Source organism: Tachypleus tridentatus, chromosome 13, assembly GCF_004210375.1.
Source record: "Tachypleus tridentatus isolate NWPU-2018 chromosome 13, ASM421037v1, whole genome shotgun sequence".
NCBI classification, from domain to species: Eukaryota; Metazoa; Arthropoda; class Merostomata; order Xiphosura; family Limulidae; genus Tachypleus; species Tachypleus tridentatus.
The window spans coordinates 76,932,273-76,946,248 of record NC_134837.1 but is presented as its reverse complement, the minus strand read 5'-3'; the positions used below and the strand labels follow the sequence as shown (position 1 = coordinate 76,946,248).

Sequence of the window (13,976 nt, the reverse complement as noted above, 5' to 3'; positions counted from 1 at the left end):
CCAAAATATATATTTTAGGATTATTTGACTTTTGACCCCACAAAAACTTTTAAAAAGGCCTAAAACAAAGAGTTGAAAAATATTTTTGGACATATTAGATCAAGTCATTTCAAGTCAACCCACCAAGAAATGGAAGAATGGCAGTTGATTGAAAAGTATATGGGAGAAAAAAAATGTTTACCTATCTTTGGAAACAAAATTTCCAGTTACTTAGGTATAACCTAGAGTATTCTCTGCTCTGCAGAGAGATATCACAGTTAGTGAGAAAGTGAGCAAGTCAGTTGTTGAAATACTGCTAAGGAAAGTGTTTCTTGTTATATCTGCTGATTACACTATGTAACAAAATTTTTACTTTTTCTTGTTCCTGGGCAGAAAGTGTTATTTCCCAATTACTTATCCCTAAAGTAAATGGAAAAGACCTATTATTCTCTTCAAACTTTGCTTTTGTGACCTGGGTAATGAAATTTTTAAATTTACCCATTTTCCAGAACATTCCAGGTAGATTCAGTGCTGAGTAACAGATAGAGAATTTTCTTGAACTTACAAGAATTTTCAAGAACCTTTAAGAATTTTCTAGAACTTTCTATAGTAATGTATATACAGGGACTCACCACTTCACTTTAGTTCTAGCTACCTATGTGAACACATAAGCCTATCTGATTTTATCAGAGATGGCATAAAGAAGCTGCAAGCATTCTCCAGATGCCTTCTGTTATGTATGTGGCCAATTTATCACAACAGACTGAGTTTGCTGTGGGGAGGCTCAATGTCAAGTGTGAGCCATTAGTGGACCTCCAGAAGGTGTTCTCACCATTGCACATAAAATTGGGTCGTATGAAACAATTTGTCACAGCTCTTAATAAGGAGTCTGCAGCCTTAAGTACCTTTGAGATTTTTTTCCCTAAACTGTCTGAGGCAAAGGTGAAGTTCAGTAGGAAGGAAAAAAAAGTTTGGGGTAGCTTTGTCACAGTGGTTCGGGACTTCTTGGGCAATCACAAGGCCGAAAATTATGTGGAACTGGTTCAGGCTCTGGTAAAAAACTATGGCAAAATGGGCTGCAGAACAATGGCAATAAACATATGACATTTGTGGAACACCAGTAAATGTATAATACTTTAAAGTTCCCAAACATTTTGGAAAGTACATATTTCACCTTCAAAAGGCTGTAGTAAATATGATAAAATATAAGTTTTACAATATTAATGTAGTTATTGAAATTGTTGTTGTGCTTTTATTAAATGATTGTTGTTACATTTCAATTTCTGTCTGATGAATCTGTTGCTTGTGTTATTAACATGACTTTTGTGTTTTTACACTTTGTTATTGATGCCATTGAACATTTGTTTTTTGTTTGCTTTTTTTGCATTTATTAGAACCTGTCAAATATTAGTGGACTTTTAGAGTTTTTGAATAATACAACAGAGAGAGATGAAAATGGAGAAATGTGTGGAAATATGAAGAGGATTGCTTGTCCTCTGATGCAAAACAAATCTTTCATACTTCATCACTTAGGATACAACCCTTTGTGGTAAGCATTTTATGTTGTTTTTTTTATGTATGAAAAACATGTTTGTTTTTTACCACTATTTAGGATTTTATGCAAATTCTTAAATGTTGAATAATTATATTTTTGTAAATAAATTAGGTTAAAAGATGTGTATACATTAGAAGGAAGTAAAGAAACAAATGTGTAGTAAAAATATTGATGGAATAACAGTTTTTATAGTATGTATGACTTTTACAAGTCACAAAGAATAAATACAAATGTTTATTTGCCATAGGACATTAGTATTGGTATTTTTAGTATTTTTAAGCACTGTACCTTTAACCTAGTTCCATAAATTTTTAATACTTAGAAGTGTGTATATTAATAATCTTCCAACTAGGCTATATTTGTCATATCTATTGCAAATGACATATTTCATTCAATCTAGAACTATTCAGTCTGGCTGGAATAAACAAACCCAGCAGTGGTCAGAACACTATTGTATAAGCCACTTGATTCAGTTCTTAAAAATTCTTAATGAAATAGATTAAGAATGTAGTGTTTTAAATTGTAATAGTTTTAGTACTAATGTCTTATGGTGACATAAGTGTAAACATTCTTTGCTGTCTTGTAAAAGATACACACAACATAACAATAGTTATTGTATCAAATGACTTGTATAAATAGTGTTCCAACAACTGCCTTATTTTTTATATCTCAGTCAGTCTGAAGAGCACTGTATTGAGTGAAATGCATCATAGACAATGGATATGACAAAAACTGTGTGGTTGGAAAACTATTATTATGCATTCTTCTAATTCTTCAAAATTCCTGAGGAAGTACATTAAGAATATAGAAATTATAAACTTAATAAGCAAAATAATAATGTCTTATGACAAATATGATTGTATCACTTAAATAATTATTTATGAATGTGATAATACAAGCTATATAATAAAACAATGCAGATAACCTGTTCACTAAGTGGAACAACATAATGATATCCATATAATATTTTGTAAGCATTGGGTGAAATGTACTTTTTCCTACACACACACACACACACACACACACACACACACACACACACACACACACACACAAAAGTATAAGTGATGTGTGTAATTCCATTACAAAACTTGAACTAAACATTGCACATACATATATATTTTATTTTCTATTTTATTTATTTTTTTAATCTTATTATTTCAACTTGGAAGAGCAGTCACATTTCCACAACTATCTGCAGGCAGTGAAGGGTGATATAGATGTGGGATGTTGAGGGCTTGAGCACCAACATCTCACTTTTCTAATTTCTAAATTTCTAAACTTATATGAGACTAGCAAATTGACAGTTAAGACTGATAGACAGTGTGTTTCCACTGCATTGTGGGTCCTACTTCTTCAGCCACCTCCAAAACCTGGAATTGTTTTATAATCCCACATTGTAGCTTGTACCATAGAGTTTTTTTTTTAAAAAAATATGCAGCATATTTTGATAAATTTTACTGTGGTTTGTTTATGGCTTAAACATTTGTGGTTATAATTAATAAGAAGTTGGTGTTTGGTGTTTTTAATGCAGTCCTTCCACATGATTTTGTTTACTTATTTGGCTTCATTTGGATGTAATTATTTAATTTTACTAAAATATATTTACATGATATTGCAAAATTCTCTTGCTGTAGGTTTAATTTTTTGCTGGCTCAGTTTGTTAAACATCAGTCTGAGAATTCTATTATGAAAACAAGTTTCCTAATTGAAGCATTTAATAAAGCAGATATCATAATATTCTATCAGAATAAGTATGATTTGTGATGTATTATCCACAAACATGAAACATTAGTACATTGTATTACTTTTATATTTAGATATTTGTCACATAGGTAAATTTTTTTATAGTATTTGAATGGTAACATTCACCCATTTGACAACAAAGAACCCATTTAAAGCCTAGTAAAGCGTAAATTTATAGACATGAAGTGTCTCATAAAATTGAATTTTTTCTTACAAATAGTTTAAGTTTCTCATATAGAATGTAAATATGATACCACAGTTGAGTTATCAGAACACTTGAAATTTAGTTGATGATTCTATCAAAGGTCTGATAACCTTTTGATATGAAGATCACTTAGTTTCTGATTATATGTCTTTTTTTAGAAATAATTACTTTGTCTAAGATTACACTTGGAAATATTTAATCTTGAAAGCTTTGTTATCTTTATTTACAAAGTATATTTTATCAGTAATGTATTGTTAGTCTTGGGAGATTTTATGTGATTATATCTTACAAACGTGTTGTTTTGGTTGAGTCAAGAATGTGCACACAGTGTATAGGTGTAAATCTTCTGAAAATATACATGAGAATACTCTTAATACACCATTAACTTGCACTACATATACTTTTACTTCTCACAGGTCAAGCTATATACAAGAGTGCTTGTATAGTAGTTAATTTTTTATAGTACACATATTTGGTGGAAAAGGCACCCCCACAAGCAATGAACCATAACAAAATAACCATAGTAAGCTGCAGGATAAAATAAAAATATTTTTATTAGTTTCATGTTTTATAATTTCTTAAATCAAAGGATATTTATAGATGTGTGCATGTGTGTTTATAAGTATATTTATATGTAGATAATTATAAATGAAACTTTATATTATTACATATTCATGAATCTGTATATAAAGTATAAACTGCATGTGTATATGTTTGTAAAGGAAACATAACAGCTTATATTATTTTTTTGTATGGTGATGTTTGTATTACTTGTTAGTGGACTTTATACATATGTACCTTTGTTATATTTGGTTTACCAGTATTCAAGAGTATAGAGAACAGGATGATAAATGCTTCACCTTAGATAGCACATCTTCCTTTGATTCTCAAGGTTCTTTGGAAGGAAAGAATAATGGCAGTAGCAATAGGGATAGCATAATTTCTCTTGCTTCATCCTTAGGTAAGTATCAATTAGTATAATTGTTATAGTATGTAAAATATTTTGACTTTTTCACCTATGTTAAAATTCCATTTGTATATAATGTCATTTTTGTTAATTTGTAGTTGCTCTTCAGCAAGTCAGAAAGATATTTATTTAGGATAAATAAAATATGTTATAATAATAACATTAAATATCAATCTGTTCTTAATTATATGTTTTGAAAATTTCATTCTGAAATAGTTGAATAAAAAATACTTTTCAAAATTAGAAGTCATGCAAAATACATATTTTTATAAAAGGATTTGTTGTTCAAAACTGTGTAAAGAATTACTAAATATATTAAGTCATTTTAATCGAGTATGTTATTTTAAAATTTCAATGGAGTCTGTTAAATCGTAGAAAAAGAGCTAAAGAACTTAAGTCAGTAGGTGATGTTTCAACACATGTATAAATACATATAACTGTACTACCTTCAGTATATGTACTGACAGCAAGTACAACATTCTTCATAAGGTTTTAAAAAGATGCTTTAATATAAGTAAACATATACAGAACCTGCTAGTTGTTTTGTTAGGAAAAATGTATTTATATTTAAACATCATGCATTTTAATTGTCTATGCAGATTTAGTGATTAATGGTTATAGTTACGTACTAAAGGAGTGTATGGCACTAGTCAAAGAACAGGCCCTTCTTCCTCCAAATGCAGTCCTGTTGCAACATGTTTGTCAGTGTAGTGTAGCAATTAATAAATTAAGTTTTCCATATATGATGATTTTATATATTCTTGCATTAGGTATTTTAAACACTTCCCAAATGTCATCAATCAGCTTGGAAGGAATGGCAGATGGAAATACTAGCAGGTATACAAAATAATTCCTGTGTACTAATATAACAAACCCAACTCATACATATATACTTGTGTACAAATATGTATACACACACACACAGTTAGTAATATATTTAATGAAAGTGATTGTTATGTAATTTGTGTATCCAGTATTTCTTTTTAAATTTTTAGATACATACTTTATTCTTCTATTTTATTTCTTTAGTGTAGATTGTACTGTAACAGTATTTAAATTGTTTTTATGTTAGTGCTCAAATGGTATTATAAACAAAGCATTATTGTTCTTCAAAGCTAGTTAAGTCTCATTATGTGTATATACTTGAAGAAAAAGTGAGAGACCATTAGGTACTGGAAAATTCTGAAATATACTTTTTTTTCACATCCTTATCTTATATGTATGAGCATTTCAGATATTTCTTTTTTCTTACAACTGTATTTTTTGTGTTTATAAGAACTATATTCACATTAGCATAGACTGAAAGTAATATTTCATTGGATGTAAATGTATGTGGAAAGTTTTTTGAAACATATTGTGCTAGTTTAATTTTGAAGTCATTTTGATTTTAAACAAAAAAAGAAACTGATTTTAAAGTCACAATAACTAGTTTTATATCTACAAAGAGAGAAATAACAAGGAGATGCTCAGCATGGCCAGTTAGTTAAGGCACTTGACTTGTAATCTGAGAGTCGGGGTCGAATCCCCTGTCACACCGAACATGTTAGCCCTTTCAGACATAGGGTCATTATAAGTGACAGTCAATCCTACTATTCCTTGGTAAAAGAGTTGCCCAAGAGTTGGCAGTTGGTGGTGATAACTAGCTATCTTCTCTTTAGTCTTACACTGCTAAATTAGGAATGGCTAGCGCAGATAGCCCTCATGTAGCTTTGCATGCAATCCAAAGACAAATAAACAACGAGATACTTTATAGTTGGGGCATGTAATCCTGAAAGTTAATCTTTTAAATTAATGCAAGAAACAAAATGCTGATGTTTCAAAATATACTTTACATAGGCTTCCTCATTTATACTATGTTTGAGAGTGAAATGTTATAAAAATATTAAATTTGTGAAGTATCACTTCAATAAATCAAAAACAGTTATTTACTCCCTATCATTCATTATGATGAACAGCCCTACATCAGAACATGTAAAAGAAATAGCACGAAATAAATTGAAGTTTTAATTAGAACAAGCAGTGATAACAGTATGTAATTATTATATTCTGTAAGATTCTATATTGTCATAACAATATAAAAATTAAATGCACTTATATATGCACACACATTATAAAATGCACAGATATGTCATATATATATATATATATATATATATATGATTATAGATACATTAGACTATACATATACAACTTCTGGCACATGTTATCAGACTTCAACAGATCTTAGTTATACATGGTATCCACATTGAAATTAACTCAATTTGAATCATTATATATGTTTATTGAATTATGCAAAGAGAGGAATATTTGCACAGATTATAGTCAGTATGCTTGAGTTTCATTTGGTATACATTGATATTGTTAGGGTGCATTAGGGTATGTAAGAGTAGACATTCAACATGTACACCATTTATAGCATGGACTAAGTCACAATGGTACTCAGTTTCCCTCCACACATTTCCTGACATCTCTGGGGTTACAAAGACCACTGCTGCTATAATGTGCTTTTTTATGTGAACATTGTCCTGCACTTCACATAACCCCAAGGAAAATAATTGAGCAGGGTAAGATCAGGCAATCTCAGTGGCCAGGAAATAGGTGCTTCTCTACCCAACCAATGGTCTGGCACTCAAGCATCAAGGTAGGAACAGACATCATGAGATCAGTTGGGAAGGGTCCCATCCTGCTGAACTATGAAGTGCCATGAACAACTGAAGCATGTCTAAGAGCACATGGTCTGTCACAGATTTTTCCACGAAAAGACAGCACCAAATATTAACTGTTGGACTGTCTCTCTTGATCTCATGGATGACGTGTATTTTCCAACCCCAAGATGTGGCAGTTGTGTTTACGAATGCACCCATACTTGTGAAATGTTGCTTCATCAGAGAACATGACTCAATTTAGATACTCAGGGTTGTTGCCTGGACTTTGGAGCACGTGCATAGCATAATTTCTTCTTTTGATATGAACATCCACTCTTGGTGCTGAACCAGTTGAAGCTGATACTGATAGAGTTGCAGCTGTGTGCACACAACTTTATGCAGAGGTTATATGTGGAATTTGCAATTTATTACTGGCATAGCAGATAGATTTCCTTCAGTTTCTGTCAAAGGCAGCATCTGTGTGTTCAATAGCCTCTTCCAAAATTCTGGGCTTTCCTCCACTGTGCTGTTCTAGGACACTGCCAGTCTCGTCAAATATTCTCACTCATGCATACAGGTCTCTTCTGGTCAGTAGTTCCTTGTCAAGTGTTCTATGGAACTGTTGTTGCATAAAGTTAGGTGACTTCAATTTGGCCATCCATAACACACATTTTGTTTTTTATTTGTGGGATCATAATAATTCAATCTGAAATACAAAAATTAATTTAAGCACAGAAACTTAAATATATGGTGTGGTATTTGTACAAGTTTCCACATTCTCAAATATATCCAGTAAAACAGTACAAGTCTTCAAAATTGTTTCATTTCAACATGAACACCCTGTATAAGTCCCTTATTTCTGCTATGTTTAGTAACAAGACACCAGTTTAAAAACAAGATATGTGTCTTAAGTTCTTTTACCTACATTTAGGAGACTTTAAATGTAGAAAAATTTTAAAGCTGAATCTTTTAAACTGTATTGTTTAAATAACAATGGTAATTTACTCAGTGTATCAGCTTTTGTTAAGATAATTATTAAATATGAAGGTAAATAATTAACATATTTATTAATCAAAGATAAATGAATGTAAGAAATTTATATTTCCAGGAAACTTATTAATAATACTCCATTATTGTTAAAAAATTTATAAAAATGTAAAGATTTTATGAATTTTTTATGCTGATTTAAAAACATTGGACACACACACACATATAAGAAAACACTGCAATATCAGACTGTTATATTTTTCCTCTCCTTTAGTGCTTTCCTAACCCGGTTTCAAGATTTCAAAACTCAGACTTCAGGATTTTGTTTGTTTGAAGTTAAGTACAAGTTAACACATTGGGCTATCTGTGTTATACTCACCACAGGTAACAAAACCTGGATTCTAGCACTTTGAGTCCACAGACATATTTCTGTGCCACAACTCCTCAGGATATAATGTTACTGAGAATCTTTAACAAAAACATACAAATACTATTTTTCAACAAAACATAAATAATCTGAATCAAATACATATATTTTCCAAATGAACAAGCATATAATGCTCTTTATCTGTAAATTACATACATTAAAAATGCTCAAAAATAAATAAAATTAGTCAGTATATTTTTCTTTTTAAATTAAAATGTTAATCTACTTGCACTGTTTCATCTTCTCATAGAAATACAATTTATTTCTTCCATAATTTCATGCTCTTACTTACTTTTTATCTTTTCTGTTAAATCTTAGTAACAGTTTCATTGTTTTGCAATTCTTTTGGACTTGACATAATCAGTTAATTCTGCCTTCTTACAACTATCTATTTAATTAAAGTGGCACCTCATCATATGTGTCATGAAACTGGTTGAAGAAATTAATAAAGGATGAGAAAATATAGTGTTTTCTTATTCATATCTACAGGTAAATTGTATTGGTTTTTTTATACATATGCAGGACTGTAAAAGTAGTAAGGTCAGGTTATGACCTTACCATTTTTTCATGGCACACATAACTACAACTTGTATATTAAAACTTGTTTCTTTTAATTCAAAACATTATGTTGTGTGTATGCAGCATATGAAAATAAAATGGCTCAATATTCAATTTCATAGCATTACATTTTCTAAATTTTCTGGGTGTCATACTCCCCAAATCCCTCTAGGAATGGTAATGGCTTGATTCCTCTATCTTATATCAATGATATATATATACACACAACATAATATTTTGGAACCACATGAGACCTATTTGTCTATCTCAGCTTTTGCACACTCTAAACTGAATTAACTTAAAAGACTTTGAAGCCAGCCATCATATTTTCATAAACTTATCAAGCTTTTTCTTAAACTCTCTTAAATTTCTTGCCTCTACAATATTTAGAGACTAATTGATTATCACACCAAGATCCCATTCTTTCATAACATTGTTAAGGTTATTCCCAACCAAATTATACTTAAATTCAAATTATGATAACCCACATGTAATACATTGCTTTTATTATAATTAAACCCATCTGCTGTTTCTTTGCCCAACTCAGTAAATGATGTAAGGAAAAAAGAATAAAGGTTTTAAGACTGAGTCCTGAGGTACTCCACTTGAGACATTAATCCAGTTTCATTGAAATCCATTTGTTTCCTTCCATCTAGCCACTCTTCTGTTCAATTTGTTAACTTATCCCCAGACCAGAAACTATGGCAGGTATTCAGTTTAGAAGAGGGGCTACTATAAACATCCTCTCTCAACTGGGGTTTTCAAGAATATTTTCATTCTCCTTTGCCCAACTTATCTCCCATGCCAGTAGAGATGACTTTTTTACAAACCTTTTACCTGCACACTACTCAAAGACTGACAAGAAATAGTTTTAAGTGGCTCATGTATCTTATCTTTAACCTTCTTCAAAACCTTTGGGGAGTTATTATCTAGACCAGGAGCATTATCAGTTTTTAACTTCCACATGTACAAAATAAAGACTCGTCTTGCATTAAATATAGACTGTAAGAGAGACTTCTGAAGAGTATATGAAATAGACAGTAAACATTTTTTAACACAATGTGATATGGCTTGATAAATAAAAAAGTTCATTTGAGTGTAACAGTTGAGTGACATTCTTTTTTGATGCAATAAAAATGTTACATTGATGCTGTTGTTAACTGACTTGTAGTGTGTTGATTGTGGATTTCTTTATTATTTTACTTTAAGAAGACACACTATATAAAAATATAATATTTAGCTGAAAAATCAGTATTTGAAATTAATGTACATTTAAGCATTCAAGCATCATTTAAAATATGAAAATCCAGAGGCTGTAAGCTGAAGTGTGTTCTGTGGAAAATACTTGATATCAGTGTTATTGTTTACCTTGTGAACAGACAGTAAATAAGAACAATCATTCACCATTCATTTATTAATCAAAAGATGTTTTGAACCTTTTAAGTTATACTTGACTTTCAGAGTTTCACTTAAAATAGTTTCTTGATTCAAGAACTCTCGCTATTCACTACTGATTATATTTTGTAATGTGATTCATGTAGGTAATAAGTTTGAGAGTTCAGTAAATAGCCATTTTTCATCCTTGTTATTCACAGTAGTCATGGAAAGGTGAAAAACAAACTACATATATTTTACTTAGTTAATATTTATTACAAAATGATCATGTAAACTAAATACATGCTATTAAAACCTAATTTTATAGCATGGAGTTGTATGATATTCTGTAATACTAACATTTCCTGCAAGTGAGAACAATTTTAGTATTCAGGTGTCTTTCAAGCTTATGTAGTAATTGTAACTTTCTTACAGAGACTCCATTGATTTACTAAATGAACTGGAAGAACTTAGTTTTCAGAATAAAAAACTTCAAGCTGAAAATGGAAGATTGAAGATGCAGATATCTCAAACTGAAGAAACTACCAGTCAACTGATGAATGACAATGATGAACTAAAATTGAAACTCAACAGGTATACATTTGATTGGTGTTTGAAAGAAACAGAAAATATAGAACCTTTAGTTATCTGAGTTCTAAAGAAAGACTATTTTGTATAGTAAAAAGTTCACAAATTTCTTATTACTGTTTGGAAACAGGCTATAAAAAATATTAATTTTTTGTGGTGCAAGAGCGCTTAAGGTTTAATAGGAAAATAACTTGAATAATGAAACAGTTAGTATGTTTATAAGGTTTTTTGCATTATGCTAAAATGCAGTTCAGGCTTATACTGACACAATTACTTGCACAACTGAACTTGTGATAATTTGAGAATTGAACCAGGACATGGTTACCTGATCTCTGCAATAACTAGAGTTTTGATTATTTAGTATGCAGCAGAATAATTGCAGGAATTTGTTGGAGATGGATTGAAGTAGAAGACATATGATGAAGTCTGAAGACAATTTTCTGACAAGTTGAATATTCGACTAATGGTTATAGTGTGTAACTTGTAAATGAGATGTTAAAATGTTGGTATAAATGAAGACATTAAAATGTATTTAACAAATGAAAAACTAAAACTGAACTAGGAATAAAATTTAAAATAAAATGGACACAGTCAGCAGAAAGAAGAAATATGAAGCTTGGAAACACAAGCACAACTTCACAAGCAAGTCTTGACTTTTCTCATATCGGAAACAAGCCTCTCTCCTCAAAGATCAAAAACACAATGTTTCTAAAATTACCAAAGCTGTATTTATAAAGCACGTTTTATTTCTAGCTGACTAATAATAAAAATGCAGAACTGCAATACGTAAGTATCTCTGTTCTGTATGACTGTTGAAAAGCAGTTCTCTATACTTAAGGTTAAGAAGGACACAATGCAACTATGCTATAAAACAGCAGGTAATTTCCTTGAAAAGATAGATTGTATGATTAAAGTAACACCTTAAGCTGAAATTTGAATGTGATCCATCAACCAAAGTTAGTTATTTACAAAATTAGACTTTTCAAAGTATATATAATAGAAGAGTAAGGTACGTATGTCTAAACTTTTAGACATAATCATACATATGTTGCTTTGAGTCTCATATGATTTATTCTACCTTTATTTTTATGACTAGAAAAGACCCACAAAACACTTATAGTCAAATTAGTTTCTTTATTGCAACACTACTTCTTTCAAAACAAAATTTCTAGAATAATACAAAAGAATTCTAATTGCAGTCACTGATATCTGTAAGCCCACATGTCTTAGGCTTAACATTAGCTAAGCATTTATTACATACATCCTGTATTCAATAGAGATAAATTTACACTGTAACTTGTGTACTTTGAATGGGTAAATGTTTGCCTTTACCCACTCACTGTAGCTAAGGCACATATTTTCTTCTCACAGTGAAAGGATTAATTTAGTTAGGGCTAAACTTATCATACTTAATACTTCACTAAAGAAGCTTAAAATGTTATACTACAACTTAATGTAAGACCTTTTTAAAACCTTTGATAAGTTTTAGTATACTGTTGTACAAAGTGTCTTCCAAAGTATGTTTCCACCTATCTTTTTTGTATCCATTGAAATAAGGTGCATATGCATTTAAATAGTAAGGTGCATATGCATTTTCAGGATAAACAAAAGCTAAGTTTTTGTATAAGATAATGATAATGTTATGATATTGAGTTTATTTATAAAGTACATGAAAAAGTAATACATTAGCATATAAAAAACTGGTGATTTCTAATTTTGTTAAGTTAAATATTGGTATCTTGTTAATTCACATTTTTGTATTAATTCTCAGAAATGATTAAAAATCATTAGAACAATGTCGAAAATAGTGACAATTTTAAACTTTCATAACTCATACATGCTTGTAAAATTTTGATCTGGAAAAATACAGTATTTAAGAATGTTCTAAAGTATGAATAATTTTGATAATGAAAAATATAAATTATTTAAAAAAGCAAATTATATTACATATGCTTACTTTTATACTTTTTATTTTGTTCCATATAAAACACTGTTTTAACAAAGCTGATAGAATGTACAGTATATTTTTTTAATTTCCTTTTTTTGTGTGTCTTCAATAATTATCAATAGGATGATATGATAAATTATCGCATTTTCTACTTTTTTATGTTTGAACTGTCATTTTTGTACTATGACAAATTTTTATTGAATTGAAAGTCATTTTAATGTCTTGCTGAATAGTGTGTGTAAAAGAGAAAAGACATTGCTACACAATTGTTGGAATTGTTCATTAATTTACTAAATATTAGGTATACATGACTTTTTAAGTTTAATGCAAGTGTTATAATTTAGATAGTCTTAGTATAGCATAAGAGTTAAATTTAGTTATTTTTAGAAGCAATAGCTTATTGCAGGTTTTTTTACATAACTGTGTGAATCATATGTTGTGTAGTTCAGTTGTTGTGAATTAGCACTTGTTGTATTATTATAATATATTACTACAGCCTTCTAAGTTTTTAACATTGTTTGAATTAAGTATTAGTACATCATAACATCTTGTAGTGTGTAGAAAGTTCTAGGCCTCAGTTGGGCTTTTTATAAATACAAGTTCAAGATGTAGTTCAAGTTAAATGAGAAATATGGTCAGATCTAGGCTGCATACTTGTGAGTTTAGCTATAAAGTGGCAGTTTTTAAGTGAAATTATCACAAACTGTATTGTATTAATACAGTAGAGAAGAATAACTTGTTATTTTTGTTCTAAAGTAATAGAACTAGCTTGTGTGAATATTTGACAAAAAAGGGAAAATTATTTAAAACTCTGAGTAAAACTGTGATGACCAACAGTATAACAAGATTTTTAAATATGTATATTATTTTAAAACAAGTAGATTGTGTGTTTGTTTATTGTTGAAATTCATTGCCAACAAGTCAGACATCAACAGTGAAGAATGTGGCTCATACTCATCATAGTGACATTGAACAAACCATTCAGTTGAAGGAGTAA

The 13,976-nt window shown here is 30.0% G+C and overlaps 1 protein-coding gene across 4 annotated transcripts in view; it reads left to right on the top strand.

Annotated features, from left to right (window-relative positions):
• LOC143237661 (uncharacterized) overlaps nt 1-13,976 on the top strand; it is a 69,402-nt gene that overhangs the window by 2,447 nt on the left and 52,979 nt on the right. For all 4 annotated transcript variants that reach the window (XR_013020185.1, XR_013020184.1, XM_076477157.1 and 1 more), the window contains exons 3-6: nt 1,374-1,528; nt 4,307-4,446; nt 5,223-5,289; nt 10,879-11,037. Coding sequence is in view for 2 of the 4 variants with exons in the window: in XM_076477157.1 (XP_076333272.1) it covers nt 1,374-1,528; nt 4,307-4,446; nt 5,223-5,289; nt 10,879-11,037 (521 nt within the window). In the remaining 2 variants the exon portion in view is untranslated. The remainder of the gene's footprint in view (nt 1-1,373; nt 1,529-4,306; nt 4,447-5,222; nt 5,290-10,878; nt 11,038-13,976) is intronic.